The 21,970-nt window shown below is 43.0% G+C and overlaps 1 protein-coding gene across 2 annotated transcripts in view; it reads left to right on the forward strand.

Annotated features, from left to right (window-relative positions):
* PCSK1 (proprotein convertase subtilisin/kexin type 1) overlaps positions 1–21,970 on the forward strand; it is a 100,046-nt gene that overhangs the window by 63,568 nt on the left and 14,508 nt on the right. For both annotated transcript variants that reach the window (XM_073541822.1, XM_073541903.1), the window contains 2 exons: positions 10,429–10,601; positions 20,329–20,541. In XM_073541822.1, coding sequence (XP_073397923.1) covers positions 10,429–10,601; positions 20,329–20,541 — 386 coding nt within the window. The remainder of the gene's footprint in view (positions 1–10,428; positions 10,602–20,328; positions 20,542–21,970) is intronic.

Genomic DNA, 21,970 nt, shown 5'->3' on the forward strand with positions numbered 1-21,970 from the left:
AACACTACATAATAATTCACTTTATTCAAGAGCAGCATTTAGTGCACCATCTGCACATTGCACAAAAGAGTTAAATATTAATTAGAGCTCTGAAAGCAATGGCAAAAAACACTAAAAGCCACTTTAGTTTACGTAGGGTTTATATGTATAGATCATGTATAATTGTTGGAACATGCGGAAATTACACTCTTCAATATTGAAACTGTAACACCAAGAAGGAAAAGTCATGGAATTATTGAAATCACATGATAGATAGGCATGTTAATGATGTGCAAGTGATGAAAAAAGAGAAACAACATTTTCAAACTTTTCAAACCATCTTGATTTCAATGCACGCACCAAATCCCGACACTTCCACAACTTGGCTGCTATCAATCAGGTAATTGATGGTTGTCTGAGGAACTTTCTGCAACAGTGGATGCACTGGGAGACGAGTTACTGAGATACTGTAACACTTAGAAATTGCTGTAGCAATGCTTCCACCGATAAATTCAATATATCATCGAGCTGTTAGTGTACCTGGATTGAAGACTAAAGGAGTCTGGAAAGCGTTCTAATGCAACCTCACACCATTATCACAGAAGTAGGACTAGTGTGTCATTCCCTCAGTGAAGGCCTTTTCATTAGATTCGAACAATAGCAAATAGTGATCCATTCTGTACTACAAGTGATATTAGACATGACCTACAAGTCAGACATCCAGCTGCAGGAATTCCATTGACCTCATGCCACCACTCTCAAAGGTTATCATGGTGCAGAGCAAGAAAACAGGTTTATTAATTTACTAGCTGAAGAGCCCGGTGTTGCCCGGGCTGTTATAAATGGGTCACCGAGGAGGATAGCAGGCCCAGGCTAAGCCACAGAAAACCAGAGGTTGGTAACTAAGCGGATGCAGACCCCTGATCGTGTCCACACAACTAGCAGTAGCCGTGGAGCGTACCTACGATGATCCTAGACGATGATCCTAGACGCCTCGGCACAGCCGGAGAGCTAACTAAGCCTAAAGCAAGAGAGGGGAAATCTAAACTGCCCCGGAGCAGACCCCAGAGGAATAGATAGCCCCCAAACATGTATTATCGGTGAGACAAGATGAAAACACAAACGCAGGCAGAAAAATAGACTGAGCAAATGATGGGGCCCACACTGACTAGACAGGACAGGAAAGGAAAGACACTGTCTGCAATCACGCAAAAAACCCTGCAAAAGTCCAACACGTCTGATGCAAAAAACACTGAAGTCACACGACTTCGCCCCCCACTATATCAGCACTCTGGAATATTCTGAAAGCAAAGCAAAAAGAGACCAATATAAAAAGGGGACAAAACAAACTGGTACATACAGTAAGATATGGGCGGTGATTCAGCACAGCCCCAGCCGGAGCTAGCTGACCTGCACAAAGCAGAGATAAACAAAACCAGATGAAATGAAAACAGAATAGCAAATGAACCACTTAGTTGAACATGCAGGGAAAGAGCAGGAGACATCAGACCTCAGGTGGCACAGGAAAAAAATCACCAGCAGGGATAGAGGGAGTCAGCTGTCTTAAATCTCAATCAGAAACCCCAGATCTCCAATCATCTTCCTCATTATCAGGTGGCAAGCCTCTGTCAATCAGATCAGCTCCACTACCTCCAGTAACCACCAGAGGGAGCCCAGAAAGAGAACTCTCAATCTGACCAGCTCCACTATCTTCAGTAATCACCAGAGGGAAGCCAGAGAGAGAATTCACAACACCGTACATAGTAACTAATTGTTGTTAGTTATAACAAATTATGATTATATCTATATATATAAAGCTGAGTGTAAAGCCACGCCCACTCTGCATAGCCACATTCACTATAATATCTCACATCATCCCATCAGCCAGAGCTACTGGACTACTACCGCTAATATCCCACATCGCCCCATCAGAGCCAATGGACTACTACCCCTAATATCACACATCATCCCATCAGCCAGAGCCACCAGACTACTACCACTAATATCCCACATCATCCCATCGGCCAGAGCCACCAGACTACTACCCCTAATATCACACATCATCCTGTCAGCCAGAGCCACCGGACTACTACCATTAATATCCCACATGATACTTACAAACAAAACTGTCCTAAATTGCACAAAAAATGGCACTTCCAGCAATATAGTCACAAGGAACCTTGTTGTGATTAGACAACAGGCTCAAAGACGAGAACCAAAAATCAATTAAAAATTAACATTTATTAATAGATATTTAAAATTGATAAAGGACCAGAATCATTTATACACTGAAAATACCCAGAGGGGGACGAAGTAGACCAATTCACACAAGCATAGAAATATATTACAAAGCTCCCTATGCAAAAAAATCAATGTAAGGAAACTAATGGATGATCAAATGATATTATAACATCCATACAGTAATAATCTCACAGCAAAAAACCTGAGGCAAATATACAAACTTAATAAAGTGAAATAGTGCTATAAGCATACTATAATAGTAATACCCAGATTCACAATCCTGGTCTACATGAGGACTACACTCAAAGTTGCTATAAAGTGAACATCAGTTACCTGGGCAGTGAAGTCGCATGAAAAACAATTAGAAGACGGGAGTGAAGGTGGTCCAGCCGTTCCCCCTCGCCCCGACGTGCGATTCGCCCTAGCTTCTTCCGGGGGCAGGAGGACTCTACCACAGCATCCTGTCAGAGCCACCGGATTACTACCACTAATATCCCGCATCATCCCATCAGCTAGAGCCACTGGACTACTACCCCTATTATTCCACATCATCCCATCAGCCAGAGCCACCGTACTACTGCCCCTAATATTCCACCTCATCCTGTCAGTCAGAGCCACCGGACTACTACCACTAATTTCCCAAATCATCCCATCAGCCAGAGCCACCGGACTATTACCCCAATTATCCCACATCATCCCATCAGCCAGTGCCACCGGACTACTACCCCTAATATCCCACATCATCCCATCAGCCAGAGCCACCGTACTACTACCCCTAATATCCCACATCATCCCGTCAGCCAGAGCCTCCGGACTACTACCCCTAATATCACACATCATCCTGTCAGAGCCACTGGACTACTACCCCTAATATCCCACATCATCCTGTCCGAGCCACCAAAATACTACCCCTAGTATCCCACATCAGCCAAAGTCACTGGACTACTTCCACTAATATCCGACAACATCCCATCAGCCAGAGCCACCGGACTACTACCCCTACTATCCCTAATATCCCACATCATCCCGTCAGCCAGAGCCACCGGAACACTACCCCTAATATCCCACATCATCCTGTCAGCCAGAGCCACCAGACTACTCCCCCTAATATCCCACATCATCCCGTCAGCCAGAGCCACCGGACTACTACCCCTAATATCCCACATCATTCCGTCAGAGCCACCAGACTACTACCCCTAATATCCCACATCATCCTGTCAGCCAGAGCCACTGGACTATTACCCATAATATCCCACATCATCCCGTCAGAGCCACCCAACTACTACCCCTAATATCCCACATAATCTCATCAGCCAGAGCCACCGGACTCCTACTCCTAATATCCCACATCATCCTGTCAGTCAGAGCCACCGGACTACTACCCCTAATATCCAACATCATACTGCCAGAGCCACTGGACTACTACCCCTAATATTCCACATCATCCCATCAGAACCACCGGACTACTATTGCTAATATCTCACATCATCCCATCAGCCAGAGCCACCGAACTACTACTCCTAATATCCCACAACTTCCCGTCAGAGCCACCGGACTACTACCCCTAATATCCCACATCATCCTGTCAGCCAGAGCCACCGGACTACTACCCCTAAAATCCCACATCATCCTGTCAGCCAGAGCCACTGGACTATTACCCATAATATCCCACATCATCCCGTCAGAGCCACCCAACTACTACCCCTAATATCGCACATCATCCCTTCAGAACCACCGGACTACTACCCCTAATATCCCACATCATCCTGTCAGCCAGAGCCACTGGACTATTACCCATAATATCCCACATCATCCCGTCAGAGCCACCGGACTACTACCCCTAATATCCCACATCATCTCATCAGCCAGAGCCACCAGACTACTACCGCTAATATCCCACATCATCCCCTCAGAGCCAACATTGTTAGTTTGGCACTGTTACACTGATAAAAAGTATACCTGGGTTGAATAAATCCATCTTGTTTCTTTTTTAATCTGTGTTTGAATTTTTAAGTTAATGAGGATGCTTCATGCCAGACAAAGAAAAGTTCCTAATTCCGGGCTCCCCCTGCAGTCTGTGTCAGAGGGTGGTCTGTGTCGGTATGGTAATAAATTGTGTTATTTCCAGCTTTATAGGAGGACTATTACACCATAGAAATGATAAGAATAATAGGCCTCAGTTACCACAACTATCTACAAGGAAAACTGTTGCTCATAGCAACCAATCACAGCCAATCATCTTTTAACCCCTTCACGACCCATGACGCCTACGTAGGAGTCATGAAAAGCCGTGCCCAAATGACCCATGATGCCCCCGTAGGCGTCATGCTATAAATAGCCCCCCTGCGGGTCGGGTGAGCGGGGTTAATGAAAGGTCGCCCGACCCGCACACAAAGGACCCTTTATGCTTCACCACAGGGAGGGTGGCTTAGCCCCCACGTGGCTACGATCGCTCTGATTGGCTGTTGAAAGTGAAACTGCCAATCAGAGCGAAAGTAATATTTCATCAATGAAATTTGATGAAATATTACAATCCAGCCATGGCCGATGCTGCAGTAGCATCGGACATGGCTGGAGACACTAATTTAACCCCTCCACACTGGCTGGCAGGGGCGATCGGCCCCCGCCACGGACTGACAGCAGCGATGGGCTGCTGCTGTCACGATCTGCCCCCTCCTCCCCTTCCTTCCACTCCCCCCCGATGTCCGATCCCCCCTCACCATCCCCGGTACTTGTCATGTCCCGCTCCGGCTCCCGGTGTCCCGCCGTCCCTCCTGCATGGGCGCCACCATCTTTGAAAATGGCGGGCGCATACGCAGTACGATTGCAATATTTCACCAATTAAATTTGGTGAAATATTACAATACATCCATGGCCGATGCTGCAATAGCATCGGCCATGGCTAGAGACGGCAATCAGATCCCCCACCCACCGACTGATGGCGCCGATCGGCTGCCGCCAACGACTGACGGCAGCGATCGGCAGCCGCAGTCATCATCAGGTCCCCTCCCCCTTCCCTCCGCTCCCCCCAGCCATCCGATCCCCCCACTGTCCTCGATATCTCCTGTCCCTCCGGTACCTCCTTGCCGTCCCGGTGTCCTGCGTCATGGGCGCCGCCATCTTGGAAAATGGCGGGCGCATGCGCAGTGCGCTGGCTGCAGATTCATTCATTTATTTTGATCACTGTGAGAAACTCTCACAGTGATCAAAATAAAAAAAAGTAAATAAAACCCCCCTTTATCACCCCCATAGGTAGGGACATATAATAAAATAAAGAAAATATTTTTATTTTTCCATTAGGGTTAGGGTTGGCATTAGGGTTAGGGCTGGCATTAGGGTTAGGGCTGGAATTAGGGTTAGGGCTGGAATTAGGGTTGGGATTAGAGCTAGGGTTGTGAATAGGGTTGGAATTAGGGTTAAGATTAGGGTTAGGGGTGGGTTGGGGTTGGGATTAGGGTTAGGCTTGTAGTTAGGTTTAGAGTTGGGATTAGGGTTAGGGGTGTGTTGGGGTTAGGGTTGTGGTTAGGATTATTAGGGTTGGGATTAGGGTTAGGGGTGTATTGGGTTTAGGGTTGGAGTTAGAATTGAGGGGTTTCCACTGTTTAGGCACATCACAGGGTCTCCGAACGCAACATGGCGCCACCATTTATTCCAGCCAATTTTGCGTTTTAAAAGTCAAACAGCGCTCCCTCCATTCCGAGCGCCAAAATGTGCCCAAACAGTGGTTTACCCCCACATATGGGGTATCAGCATACTCAGGAAAAATTGAACAACCCCTTTTGGGGTCTAATTTCCCCTGTTACCCTTGGGAAAATAAAAAATTGGGGGCTAAAATAATTATTTTTGTGGAAAAAAAAAATTATTTTTTATTTTCATGGCTCTGCGTTATAAACTTCTGTGAAGCACTCGGGGGTTCGAAGTGCTCACCACACATCTAGATAAGTTCCTTGGGGGGTCTAGTTTCCAAAATGGGGTCACTTGTGGGGGGTTTCTACTGTTTAAGCACATCAGGTGCTCTGCAAACGTAACATGATGCCTGCAGACCATTCCATCAAGTCGGCATTTCAATACCTCACTACTTCCTTTCCGAGCCCTGACGTGTGCCCAAACAGTGGTTCCCCCCCACATATGGGGTACCAGCGTACTCAGGAAAAACTGTACAACAACTTTTGGGGTCCAATCTCTCCTGTTACCATTGTGAAAATAAAAAAATGTGGGCTAAAAAATCATTTTTTGAGGAAAAAAAATATTTTTTATTTTCACGCCTTTGCGTTATAAACTTCTGTGAAGAACTTGGGGGTTCAAAGTGCTCACCACACATCTAGATAAGTTTCTTGGGTGGTCTAGTTTCCAAAATGGGGTCACTTGTCTGGGGTTTCCACTGTTTAGGCGCATCAGGGGCTCTGCAAACGTAACATGACGCCCGCAGTCCATTCCATCAAGTCGACATTTCAAAACGTCACTACGTCCCTTCCGAGCCCCAACGTGTGCCCAAACAGTGGTTCCCCCCCACATATGGGGTACCAGCGTACTCAGGACAAACTGTACAACAACTTTGGGTCCAATCTCTCCTGTTACCCTTGTGAAAATAAAAAATTGTGGGCTAAAAAATCATTTTTTGAGGAAAAAAAATATTTCTATTTTCACGGCTCTGTGTTATAAACTTCTGTGAAGCACCTGAGGGTTCAAAGTGCTCACTATCCATCTAGATAAGTTCCTTGGGGGGGTATAGTTTCCAAAATGGGGGAATTTGTGGGGGAGCTCCAAAGTTTAGGCACGCAGGGGCTCTCCAAACACGACATGGTGTCCGCTAACGATGGAGCTAATTTTTCATTCAAAAAGTCAAATGGCGCTCCTTCCCTTCTGAGCCCTACCATGCGCCCAAACAGTGGTTTACCCCCACATATGGGGTACCAGCATACTCAGGACAAACTGGACAATAACTTTTGGGGTCCAATCTCTCCTGTTACCCTTGTGAAAATAAAAAATTGTGGGCTAAAAAATCATTTTTTGAGGAAAAAAAATATTTCTATTTTCACGGCTCTGTGTTATAAACTTCTGTGAAGCACCTGAGGGTTCAAAGTGCTCACTATCCATCTAGATAAGTTCCTTGGGGGGGTATAGTTTCCAAAATGGGGGAATTTGTGGGGGAGCTCCAAAGTTTAGGCACGCAGGGGCTCTCCAAACACGACATGGTGTCCGCTAACGATGGAGCTAATTTTTCATTCAAAAAGTCAAATGGCGCTCCTTCCCTTCTGAGCCCTACCATGCGCCCAAACAGTGGTTTACCCCCACATATGGGGTACCAGCATACTCAGGACAAACTGGACAATAACTTTTGGGGTCCAATTTCTCCTGTTAGCCTTGTGCAAATAAAAAATAGCGGGCTAAAAAATCATTTTTGAGGAAAAAAAATATTTTTTTATTTTCTCTGCTCTGCGTTATAATCTTCTGTGAAGCACTTGGGGGTTCAAAGTGCTCACTACACATCTAGATGAGTTCCTTCGGGGGTCTAGTTTCCAAAATGGGGTCACTTGTGGGGGAGCTCCAATGTTTAGGCACACAGGGGCTCTCCAAACGTGACATGGTGTCCGCTAACGATTGGAGCTAATTTTTCATTCAAAAAGTCAAATGGCGCTCCTTCCCTTCCGGGCCCTGCCGTGCGCCCAAACAGTGGTTTATGACCACATATGAGGTATCAGTGTACTCAGGAAAAATTGCCCAACAAATTTTAGGCTCCATTTTACCCTGTTGCCCATGTGAAAATGACAAAAACTGAGTCTAAAAGAAAATTTTTGTGAAAAAAAAGTACTTTTTTTTTTTAAGGATCAATTTGTGAAGCACCTGGGGGTTCAAAGTACTCACTATGCATCTAGATAAGTTCCCTGGAGGGTCTAGTTTCCAAAATGGGGTCACTTGTGGGTGAGCTCCAATGTTTAGACACACAGGGACTTTCCAAACGTGACATGGTAACCGATAAATATTCCAGCATATTTTCCATTCAAAAAGTCAAATGGCGCTCCTTCCCTTCTGAGCCCTGCCGTGCGCCCAAACAGTGGTTTATGACCACATATGAGGTATCGGGGTACTCAGAAGAAATTCCCCAACAAATTTTAGGATCCATTTTATCCTGTTACCCATGTGAAAATGAAAAAAATGATGCTAAAAGAAAGTTTTTTGTTGGAAAAATTAAAATGTCCATTTTTTCCTTCCATGTTGCTTTAGTCGCTGTGAAGCACCTGAAGGGTTAATAATCTCCTTGAATGGAGTTTTGAGTAGCTTGAGGGGTGCAGCTTTTAGAATGGTGTCACTTTTGGGTATTTTCTGCCATATAGACCCCTCAAAGTGACTTCAAATGTGAGGTGGTCCCTAAAAAAAATGGCTTTGTAAATTTCGTTGTAAAAATGTGAAATCGCTGGTCAACTTTTAACCCTTATAACTTCCTAACAATAAAAAATTTTGTTTCCAAAATTGTGCTGATGTAAAGTAGAAATGTTATTTATTAACTATTTTTTGTCATATAACTCTCTGGTTTAACAGAATAAAAATTCAAAATTTGAAAATTGCAAAATTTTCAAAATTTTCACCAAATTTCCATTTTTTTCACAAATAAACGCAAAAAATATCAACCTCAATTTACCACTAACATGAAGCCCAATATGTCACGAAAAAACAATCTTGGAATCGCTAGGATGCGTTGAAGCGTTCCTGAGTTATTACCTCATAAAGGGACATTGGTCAGAATTGCAAAAAATGGCCAGGTCATTAAGGTCAAATAGGCTGGGTCATGAAGGGGTTAAACAGCTCTGGTGAAATGAAAGATGCTTAGTGATTGGTTGCTATGGGGCAACACAGGCAGTGTAACCTGTTGTAGTCAAGATGTGCCTATGAAATAGATATATTAGATTTTTATTATATATATTTATATTAGATATGTATTATACATATATATATATTAGATATTTATTATACGGGGCTATATGGAGTGGGTGTGCCTTGATACACACTCATACATACACTCATTTTATATATATAGAGAGAGAGAGAGAGAGAGAGAGAGAGAGAGATTTATTTAGTTTACTCATTTACATAGCACCATTAATTCCACAGCGCTTTACAGACATTATTGGCACTGTCCCCAATGCGGCTCACAATCTAAATTCCCTATAAGCATGTCTTTGGAACGTGGGAGGAAACTGGAGTAAACGGAGGAAACCACGCACACATGTGGAGAACATACAAACTCCTTGCAGATGTGATGGGATTTGAACCCAGGACACCAGCGCTGCAGTGCCAACCACTGAGCCACCGTGCTGCCCATCAGCTGGAAAGGAAGTCTATCATTTTCAGCTATGAGTCCTTCTTTTTGTTTTGGACGCAATAATAGCCAGAAGTTGGTCTGGAGACCATGTGGCCAACAACATTAGGCTGTGTTCCCACAATCAGGAAGTAGCAGCGCTTTGGTCACAGCATATATTTACTGCGTCCAAAATGCTACATTTTAATCAATCAGGTATGTCCACATGTGTTCAATGAACCATGCAGATTTACCGTATCCAAATACATTCTATATAGCGTCTCCGTAAGAAAAATTTACATGCTGTGGCTCGTAAACCCGCGCTGCATGTCACTTTCCGCGGGTGATCCACAGGTGAACATAAACACATAGTGGACATGAGTTTTTTAGAAATCCCATCCACTATGTTGAAACATCTGGATGCTACGCTTTTGATGCTGCCCTTAAGAGGTCGTCATGTGAGAACATGAAAGTGTCATAAGAACTGTTTTCAACACAAGACCAGACTACAAGTCGCTTGCACTACTGTGCGCAGCCTGCATAGCATAAATGTGCTACCATGGCCTGCAGTATCTATGGACTGTGCTTGCATTTTGCACATCGTTTGTTGACAATTGCAAAAGGAGATGCAAGTAGCAGACCTTGATGATATTCTGCATTCAGTGAGCCAGAACATTCCTCAGATAACCTTCTTGATAAAATCCAATGGCTGTAAGGGTGGGGATTTCTGCACAAGGTACTCACATTCCATATTGATTAAATTGGGATGTTTTGAAAAATCTGTTTCAATTTTTGTCATAATTTGCAGATCATTAATATGTCTATCCTTACTGTAATTTCCATAATTCCACAACTTTTCCTTCTTGCTATTTTCATTTCGTGTAATGTACAACTTGTGCTGTTTATTGTAGGGATTCGGATGCTGGATGGTGTTGTGACTGATGCCATTGAAGCAAGTTCTATTGGGTTTAATCCACAGCATGTGGACATTTACAGTGCCAGCTGGGGGCCAAATGATGATGGAAAAACCGTTGAAGGCCCTGGGAAACTGGCCCAAAAAGCCTTTGAGTATGGTATCAAACAGGTAAGATACTGCAAAAAAACATGTAATTAAAGACTATTAAACAGATGATCACACAATCAAATGAAAGCATTTATATGCCATTTTCTGCTCTAAGATGTATCCAAGATATACATATCCTTAGGAGAGAGACATTTAGCCCTCTGGATGGCTGTGGTTTCTTCTCTATAGTACATGACCCACTGACACTCTTTCATTCAGGTATGTATGGTAGTATAGCTCAGCCCCAGGTCAGCCACATTCACATCATGACAACCTATCCATACAGTACATATAAGAACAGAGTTGGCTGAATAAAGCCATTTTGTATCAGAAGAAAACTACACTTTGATTCAATTTGTTTTTTTGCTGCAAATATATATTTTTAAATGCCTTTTTTTCATGTCACAGTCTGTTTAAAAACAAAAATAGAAATCTTTCAATTTTCACACTGGCCACTCGGACTATTTTAGACTCATTCTTCCTTTCCTTTCACAACTAGTTTTCATCAGGTTCCTTATCATCAGAGGCACAATTACAGTGACAGCTAGCAACTCTATACACAGCAGATAACACAGGATCCACCAATCAAAATAGGTGTCCCTGCTCCATCTCCCTTCACAAAGACTATTGCACATGCTTCTAAAAAGCTTCATTACAAGACATGGGGTCAGAGTCAGAATATTGCTACAGCCCCATTGGCCAGTGTGAAAATTAGCAATTTTTTTTTTTACAGATTATGATCTGAAAAACAAAAAAATACCCAATTTTGAAAAATACATTTAACAAAAACATGATTTAATTCAAATTCGTATATTTGCATTTTCATTTCCCCCCCCCCTCCTTCCACAAGCCATAAATTTTCCTATTTCTCTGTCCACGTAGAATTATGAGGGCTTGTTTTTTTTTTTGCACAATGAGCTGTTGTTTTGAATACCAGTCATGTTACCATATAATATATGGAAAAAAAATTCTAAGTATGGTGAAATTGGCAAAAAAAGCAAATTCCAACATTATTTTTTTGTTTTTATGGCATTTTTTGTGCAGTAAAAATGACATGGCACCAAAATTTTCCAGTTTGGTAGGATTATGGAGGAGATACCAAACTTGTCCAGCTTTTTCTTTTATTATTTTAGAGGCGAAAAAAACATTTTTTGGTTTGTGTCACCATTTTCCAAGACCTGTAACATTTTTATTTTTTGATGCATGGACCTGTGTGAGGGCTTTTTTTTTGCAGGGTGAGCAGTTATTTTTATTGATACTATTATGGGATATATATGATATTTTATTTGCTTCCTATTTCATTTTTTACAGCGATAAAAAAACTCAATGTTGGTGTGTTTTTTTACATTTATGTTGTTTACTAATTGGCTTAATTTTATATTTTGATAGATCAGGCTTTTATAGATGTGGTGATTTCAAATACGTGATTTTCTGTTGTCTACCACTTATTTTTAATTGGAAAAAATGGTGTGATTTGATGTTTTCTTAATATGTTTTAAAACTATTTTTTTTTACTTTTTATTGTATATGTTAGTCCCACCAGGGGACTTGAACCTGAGATCATTTGATCACTATACTATATAATATAGTCAACAGGATTACTGTATATTACTGTATATCCTAAAAATCATGGTCTCCCTTGAAGCCCAGTGATCGTGGGGGCCGATGAGCATCTAGAACAGCGCACCCCGATGCTGGCGCACTGAAAATGATGGTCACAGATTGACTGCGGCATTTAATAGGTTAATAGTCGCATTGAGAGATCTGTATGGGGCTGTTAGGGCCGTATAAATCGCATGAGTGCATAGCGAGAAGCAAAGGGATTGCACTTGGACTAGTGTCAGGCAATGAGGCCGTGCAGATCTGTCATTTTTCTCAGCTATATTGAGTATCACAGCCAGTATCTGCTGGGTATGGGGCAGGCTCAGCTTCTGTCCCACTCTAGAAGAATATTTAGAATTGAGAGTCCTCAGTGGTTGATACCTTTTAATGGCTAACTGAAAAGATGGTTACACATTGCAAGCTTTCGAGACTACTCAGGTCTCTTCATCAGGCTAGACTAATTCCTATCTACTGGCTAACACGGTACAAAGATATATATCTTTCCTGTGTCCCACTCTAGACACTCGTTCACGACTTGACCTTCATTTATGTGGGAGATAAGGTGCCAAAGGAGGTGTCTGACAGAAAAATCTGGTCTATATAGTGGTAATGTTACCTGAAAAATTTGTAGAGGTTTCATTGTTACCACCGCCATGAATAAGGCATCAGTAAATACTGCTCCCTCCTCCGTCACTATAAAATCTGTTTAAAATGAAGCTTTTCTCAGAAAATGATCTATTGCTTAAATCAGATGTTTGTCTTACACGTAAAAAAAAGGCTGCTGGGGCTTTTTATATGAGGTTTCATATCATCAGAGGCAAGATTAAAATGACAGATGACACCTTACCAAACAGCTGATAACACAGGATCCACCATTCACAATAGGCGATGTCACCACTGACTGTTCCTTTTCCCTTCACAATTACATTTGCACACGCTCATTAGATGCTTTTGTAGGTATGTGCGCCGACTGGGAGGGTGGTCCCTTTTTCACCGCAAACAGACAGGTGATAGAAACCGGTGTACGTTCAACAGGTCCTCTTTATTGGCCGTCCTCCCGACGACCCCAGCAGCATGACAGCTTCCGTACAAACAGGCCCGGGTACCTTCCACCTTCTTCTCCTAAATTGAAGTCCCTCGCAGTTCTATCACTGTGGTTGCCCTAGGCCTACCACCACAGCGCTTTGCCTGTCTGAGTCCGTCCGTCTGGTACCCCCGGGCTTCCTCTGTCCTGTGGATCTCCTGCTGGCAGGGCCACCCCCCTGACTGTCTCTCCTTCCAGTCCCTTCCGGAGCTCTTCCTCTTTCATTCTCTTCCTCCTTCAGTCTTCCCCTCCGCTGAACTCCTCCTCCTGGACTGGCTTCCCTTGGGCTCTCTCTCTAGTGGCTAAACCTTAGTACTGCACTGTCTCCTTCCCCTGCTGTTCTTTGTCTCCCCCTAGTGGCCAAAACCCAGTACTTCACCATCTTTCACTATTTCTAGCTGTCTCCCCACATGTATACACCAGTTCACGTCAAGTATATTTACTGCACATCTTACATTCACTTTCCTGCTTCAGACAGGTCCATAGGTCAGTCCACTTCCCTACACTTTAATACAAAAAGAGAGTCAGGCTCTGTTCATGTTGACTATTGTTTGTGTTCTTTCTTGAAACAACAGAAAGGTAGAGTTTAAAATAGCCCCAGCAGTCAGTGTGAAAGATTTCCATTTTTTATTTCTAATCCAGATTGTGATATGAAAAAAAAGCATTGCCAAAAATAAAATACATTTAAAGAAAACCTGATTTAAACAAAGGTTATTTACTAAAGATAGCTTCCCTTTAAAGGTTATTATACTTATATTTCAGTAGATATACTTTACCCCTCATCTAAGATATGTAGGGATCCTTTTGTACGTTGTGTTAGTTTGCACACCTAATACATCTGTACAACAGCATTTTGGTCCCATTGAGTACAACAGTCCAGCACAGTCTGGTGTATGGATGTACATGTGCAACTCTATACAGAGAACTCAGGGCAACATTTTTATTGCAACTTGCCTATTGAATTTAGTGGAAAGCTGAAATTGGACATTTCCATAAAAACTGAGTCTGATTTTGCCTTTCAAAGACATAATTTAATTTCAATAGACTGGCGTGGGGCAGAACAAAAGCTGTCTATAAAAGACACAATATATGGAGCACAGAAAGAAAATTATGGCATAAAGAAGTGGGAAAGATGAGAACAAAATGACACAAAAGACCTTTCACTAACCCAATTACAAGAAAATAGTGGTGAACAGAATAGTCCTCTGAAGTAAGAACATGTGAAAAGCACTTGGGCAGCTGGGTCATTACTTCAATCAGTAAGAAAGGAATTACTAGGTCAGATCAAGCTTTGCAGTTATTCCAGCAATGAACAATGCAAGAACATGTGGTTTCTATATAGTAGATAAAGAATATTCAACTAGTGGTTGTATGTCATTCCATGACTAGGCTTTCCACAACTTCTAATGAATGAATAATAATAAATTTTATTTCTATAGCGCCGACATATTCCGCAACACTTTACATTTCAGAGGGGACTTGTACAGACAATAGACATTACAGCATAACAATAATCACATAGATCATAACAGATACCAAGAGGAATGAGGGCCCTGCTCGCAGGCTTACAATCTATGAGGAAAAAAGGGAGACACGAAAGGTGGGTGGTAACAGTTGCCCTGATTGTATGGACTGTTGTGAGTTGATTTTCCCCTTCATCACTGAGGTCTGGTGAACTCCCTATTCTGGTAAAGGAAGGTAATGAGCCTGATTATCAGGCACCTGAGCCTAATGAGGATGACTGGCTGAGTGGAGTCACGGACTGGATATAAGGCTGCCGACGCCCTTCTGCCCTGCGGGTGACTTCTCTGTGGACTTCTAGGACACCAGTCTGATTCCTGCTCCTTTAAAGCTAAGTTTTCTGTTTTGCCTGTTAGCATTTTTGTTTTGTTTTTTGTTTTCCTTGCTTTTCTGTATTCTGCCATTCCCTGCTGGGGTGAGCTGAATCTCCTTTTGCCTGTAGCTCTGTCTTCAGAATATTCCTGAGTACTGACATAGCTTTTTTGAAGCCTAGCGTCTTCAGGGCCTTTTTCACTGTCAGTCTGTTGGCCCTTATTTTCATAGGGTTTTTCACGGATTGCAGACAGCAGCCTTCCTGTCCTTTTCTATCTAGTTAGCTTGGGCCCCGTCTTTGCTCAGTCTATCTTTCTGTCTGTGTTAGTATTTTCATCTTGCTTCACCGTCATTATATGTTGGGGGCTGCCTATTGCTTTGGGGTCTGCTCTGGGGAAGTTTAGATTTCCCCTTTCTTTCTTTAGGTCTATTTAATTCTCCGGCTGTGATCGAGGGGTCTAGGGCATCGTAGGAACCCCCCAAGGCTACTGCTAGTTGAGTTGATAGGTTCAGGGGTCTGCAATCCGATAGCTGCCAACTTCTCTGGTTTTCTGGACTTAGCTAGCATTTCTGTTTTTGCCTCCTACGGTGACTCAATCATAACAATGGACCAGCCATAATGTTAAGTGTGTAGCAGTACAGACACAGAGGGCTAATGGATGCATAAAGCATGTGGGAACATGATGGGGAAACCTGGTTATGGTAAAAACTTTTGGCTGTGCCACATAGGGATAGATTAGGTTAATGTGTTGAGGCGGTAGGCCAGTCTGAATAAATGAGTTTTCAGGGCACGCTTAAAATTGTGAGGATTGGGGACTAATCGTATTGACCTGGGAAGTGCATTCCAAAGAATTGGCGCAGCACGTGTATAGTCTTGGAGACAGGAGTGGGAGGTTCTGATTATTGAGGATGCTAACCTCAGGTCATCAGCAGAACGGAGGGCGCGGGTAGGATGGTTTACTGAAACAAGGGAGGAGATGTAGGGTGGTGCTGAGCCATGAAGAGCTTTGTGGGTGAGGGTAATAAGTTTGTACTGGATTCTGGAGTGGATGGGTAGCCAGTGTAATGACTGGCACAAGGTAGAGGCATCGGTGTAACGATTGGCGAGGAATATGATCCTGGCAGCAGCATTCAAGACAGATTGGAGTGGGAGAGTTTGGTAAGAGGGAGACCGATTAGAAGAGAGTTACAATAGTCGAGATGAGAATGAATAAGAGAAACAGTAAGAGTTTTTGCGGAGTCAAAAGTAAGAAAAGGTCGAATTCTAGAAATGTTTTTGAGGTGCAGATAACAAGAGCAAGCCAGTGATCGAATGTGGGGGACAAAGGAAAGCTCGGAGTCAAGTATGACCCCAAGACAGCGGGCATGTTGCTGGGGAGTAATAGTGGAACCACACACAGAAATGGCAATGTCGGGTATAGGTACATTAGTAGAGGGAGGAAACACAAGGAGTTCAGTCTTTGACAGGTTCAGTTTCAGATATAGTGAGGACATGATGTTAGACACAGCGTTTAGACAATCGCCGGTGTTTTCTAGAAAGGCTGGCGTGATGTCAGGAGAAGAAGAGTATAATTGGGTGTCGTCAGCGTAGAGATGGTACTGGAAACCAAATCTACTGATTGTTTGACCAATAGCGGCAATATACAAAGAGAAGAGGAGGGGGCCTAGGACTGATCCTTGAGGAACCCCAACAGTAAGGGGAAGATGAGAGGAGGTGGAGCCAGCAAAAGGTACAGTAAAGGAGCGGTCAGAGAGATAGGAGGAGAACCAGGAGAGAACGGTGTCCTTGAGGCCAATGGAATGGAGCATAGTGAGGAGGAGCTGATGATCCACAGTGTCGAATGCTGCAGAGAGATCCAAGAGAATTAGCATGGAGTAATGACCATTTGATTTAGCTGTTAGTAGATCATTAGAGACTTTAGTGAGGGCAGTTTCAGTAGAGTGTAAAGAGTGGAAACCGGATTGGAGAGGGTCGAGAAGAGAGTTATCAAAGAGATAGCGGATAAGACGGGAGTGGACCAGGCGTTCCAGGAGTTTAGAGATGAAGGGAAGATTAGAGACAGGTCTATAGTTAGTGGCCCAGTTTTGGTTGAGGGATGTTTTTTTAAGTAGTGGATGTATGATGGCATGCTTAAATGAGGAGGGAAAGATACCAGAAGCGAGAGAGAGGTTAAATATTTTAGTTAGGTGAGGGGTGACAGCAGGGGAAAGGGGCTGGAGTAGATGTGACGGAAATGGGTCACTGGTGCAAGTGGTTGGGCGAGAAGATGCAAGGAGCCTGCTTACATCTTCTTCTGTGACTGGTTCAAAATCAGAGAGTGAGCTAGATGCAGTGGGGGAGGGAGGACAGTGCATGGTATGAGGTGATTGGGAGATAATTTCCTGTCGGATCTGGTCAATTTTTTCTTTTAAGTGATTGGGCAGGTCGTCAGCTCAAAGCTCCGTGGTTGGGGCCTGTACTCTTGGGTTGAGTAGAGAATGAAAAGTGTCAAAGAGACGTTTAGGGTTATTGGACAGTGAGGTGATGAGGGTGTTGAAATAGGTTTGTTTTAAGAGGAGAAGGGCAGTGTTGTATGTACGAAGCATAAACTTATAATAGATGAAATCTTCGGGTAGGTTGGATTTTCTCCACAGACGTTCGGCGCACCTGGAGCACCACTGCAGGAAACGTGTTTTCAGGGTGTGCCAGGGTTGTCGCCATCTGTGTTGTGGTGTTCTATGTATAGGAGGTGCAAATTCATCCAGGGCACTTTGAAGTGTTTCATTGTAATGCTTCAATGCAGAATCAGGACATGAGAGGGAGGAGATAGGGGCCAATGAAGACTGCAAGTTCTTCATAAGTTTCTGGGTGTTAATGGCCTGTATGTTTCTATAAGTCTGGAAAGTGGGGGTGACCTGAGCAGCCTGGCAGTTCTTGATGTGGTCTGAGAGCGGGAGAGGGGAGTTTGCAAAATCATCCACTGCACAAAGCCGAGATGAATGAATTCTACCTAAGTACATAGGGCCCGAATCATCAAGACCTGTGTTAGTCACATCAGTCTTGATGAGGAGATATGCTGGAGTCAGACGCTTCTGATTCATGATGAGGCGTATGCTTCAACATGAATCAGCTGCTGCGGACGAGCGGCGTACCTCTCTGTGTATGCCTCACCACAAATCCTAGTTCAGCTCCTGCTGGAGCACAATTTGTGGCATAGCAAATGCTGCTACTCATCTAAAATTTGACCAGTAGCGGTTGCCATGCCCCTCCCCCCGTGAAGAGTTACAAAATTTAGACACAATTCTAAGTAGCTCCTGAATTTTGTGAGTTTTTAAAGCTTTTATGACAGAATTCTGGAGTGAAAGTTTTGATGCATCAGGCCCATAGACTTCCCCTTGATGTATTTTTTCAGATATATTACATCTGCCATAGGTAGAGATGGGAAAAACAGGACTTTGGTCTATCGTCCAGGTCAGTAATCTGCGAGAGCTGAGAGCTGTATGTGAGGCCTGTGAATCTCCTTACCACCTGGCATTCCCAGCTCCTCTTTTGATTAGCCTAGGATGGTACAATGTCGTGTGCATCATGCCACAATGATATTGTGGTGCCAGCTAGGCTAATCAAAAGAAAAGGTGGGAATGCTGGAAGGTAAGGAGCTATGCAGACCTCCAATAAAGCGGTCATAGATTACTTCCCTGGCCAATGAATTGAATACATGAGAATCGATTCCTCCGTCTCTAACAGTAGATGACAAGATCATGGAGAATTTTTAGATAAATATAAAATTCTGTCTATACATATAAAACACTGAGCTATCTTCTTGTAGGAAATCCAATAATGACTTAATTCTCTTTTTCTGAGTATGTTAGTCTTGAATGAAAGTAATAAACTAACAAATGTTGAGTGACAGCTATGGCAAGGTTGTTATTTAGCTATTCACAGTTTAAAAGGAACCTGTCACCCCCCCCAGGTGTTTTGAAGTAAAAGAGCCACCTTGTGCAGCACTAATGCTTCATTCTGTCAGGGTGGCTCTTTTATTTGGCGTCCCTTCCACCGCAGAAAGAAGCATGCGCGATAAGTAAGACATCATGTGATGTCAGTGGACGGGCAACGCTAACTGCGCATGCCCAAGAAATAATATTACAGCGCAGGCGCCAGGAAAAAAAAAGAACGCTGAGGAGGCAACGCCAAAAGGAAAGGAGGAAATGACTGATGGATGTGAGGTGTCTGTTTCCCGGGGGGGAAGACCTGCCCCCAGATCAAGCTTCAGGTATGAGTGACAAATTTTAAAAACGCTTCTTTCTGCTGAGGAAGGGACACCAAATAAAAGAGCCACCTTGACAGAATGCGTCATTAGTGCTTCACAAGGTGGCTCTTTTACTTCAAAATGCCTGGGGGGGTGACAGGTTCCCTTTAATCCTGTCCTTGGCGGATGCCACCCAGTTACATATTACATGTCTAGTATGTACATTATATTCTCAGTAGAAGGAGTAGACTTCCCTTTTCATACTATGTATCTGTACAGCAAGTATATGTAGAAGTCTCAGTTTATCAATTGCATTTAAATTATTTCTTTGTTTTGTCTTTCTGCTTTCTTTTGTGATCTTTGCACATAATTGAGCAAAATGGTACGCAATGTTTGATAAATTTGTTGCACAATTATAAATGCTTTTTTTGCTATTTTTCATTTTTAGCAAATTTTAGAGTAAAATGTTACACGATCTTATCACTTGGATTTAAAACTATCTACGTTAGTTTTCAATTGCACAATCAAATAATACATTTTGTATTGCACATGGGCATGGAGAACCATTGCACAAAAACTTTGCATTGCAAATGATCAAATTAGGTAGTTGACAAAATCAGGATAAAGAAAATCATACCAACACGTCATAATTACAAATGTCAAATGGTGCTAAAGTCATTATAAATAAAAATGCCTAAAATCCAAACTTTTACTCTAAAAAGATGATAAATGGGGTCAAAGTGTCCCTGTGCATTGTATCCCGTAGTTATTTAAGTCCAATATTTGCTTTATCAATTTTTATTACAGGTTGTACGTCCTGAATTTTCACCATAAGAAGATTTTAATGGAAAAAAATATAATAATCTTCAAAATAAATCTTCAGAAATAGTAAAGTGCATTAGTGCCCAATATATTATGCATTAGACTGTCATTCAGATATAGAACACAATACATAACTAGCAAAAGTCAGAGTATAATGATGTTGCAATGTTTCTATCGATAGGGCCGAAATGGAAAAGGTTCCATCTATGTCTGGGCTTCTGGTAATGGTGGCCGTCAAGGGGATAACTGTGATTGTGACGGGTACACAGACAGCATCTACACCATCTCTATCAGCAGTGCCTCCCAACAAGGGCGGTCACCCTGGTATGCAGAGAAATGCTCATCGACATTAGCTACAGCATACAGTAGCGGGGATTACAAAGATCAGAGAATTGTAAGTAGAAAAATATATATTTAAACATGATTCCTACTAAAAGCAAATGCATAGGAAGAAATATTTAGATTTATTGATCAGGGTTTCTGGCCTAAAAAAAATTGACAGGACAAGTGATAAGCGACTGCTGAGCTTCTACCGCTGATGAACATAACTGACCATTGCTACTTGTCAATCTCCTTCACTGCCAAAGACTTTAAATAAAGGGACAGGGCACATGTAAAACATCCATTCTATTTAAAAGGGGACATGGGGCCACTGTTCACATGGTCAGAAGGGGGCCCAGTGGTGGGATCTCCAGTGATCAAACACTTTTCACCTATCCTGTGGATAGGTGATAACTTGCAATTCTAGAAATATTCCCTTTAAAGGGAATCTACCAATAGGATCAACCCTCCTAAGCTGTCTATATGGGCATGTAGATCATAGGAAGCTGAATAAAATTATATGTTGATATCTGCAACCTGATGTTTTATTCCAGAGATATTGACTCTTTTTTTAATGTAAACTAGCTGAAGAGCCCGGCGCTGCCTGGGCATAGTAACTAACTGTGGTTAGTTATAGCAAATTATAATTATCCTCCATCCCATAGTCCCATGCCCATATACCCATCATACATATCCACGATCCCATAGGCCCGTGCCCATATACTTATCATACATATCCTCCATCCCATAGTCGAGTGCCCATATACCCATCACACATCCTCCATCCCATAGTCCCATGCCCATATACCCATCATACATATTCGCCATCCCATAGTCCCGTGCCCATATACCCATCACACATCCTTCATCTCATAGTCGAGTGCCCATATACCCATCACACATCATATCCTCCATCCCATAGTCCAGTGCCCATATACTCATCACACATCCTCCATCCCATAGTCCCGTGCCCATATACTCGTCATACATATCCTCCATCCCATAGTCCCGTGCCCATATACCCATCACACATCCTCCATCCCATAGTCAACCATTATGACATCATAATGAGCAGCGGGGCTTGCAACCTATGATGACATCAGCGTCGCCATGGCAACCATTATGACATCATAATGAGGGGCGTGGCCTGATACACACTTTTTCCCCATTATGTAGATAGGGGCAAAATTGTTTGGTGAATTGGAACACGCGGGGTTAAAATTTCGCCTCACGACATAGCCTAGGACACTCTCGGGGTCCAGACGTGTGACTGTGCCAAATTTTGTGGCTGTAGCTTGCGACAGTGCGGATGCCAATCCCGGACATACACACATACATTCATACATACACACACTTGAGCTTTATATATTAGATGACCTCTTCCAGGCTATGGGCCGGACACTGACATGAATGAGAATCTGCCTGCAGAGATTATTTTTAAATAAAAGGGGGCATTACCAGCCTGAGACAAGTAACTGACACACTACAGTAGAACTGAACTT

This window comes from Dendrobates tinctorius, unplaced genomic scaffold (assembly GCF_039654945.1).
Source record: "Dendrobates tinctorius isolate UK_male_01 unplaced genomic scaffold, ASM3965494v1 ptg000003l, whole genome shotgun sequence".
Classification (NCBI taxonomy): domain Eukaryota; kingdom Metazoa; phylum Chordata; class Amphibia; order Anura; family Dendrobatidae; genus Dendrobates; species Dendrobates tinctorius.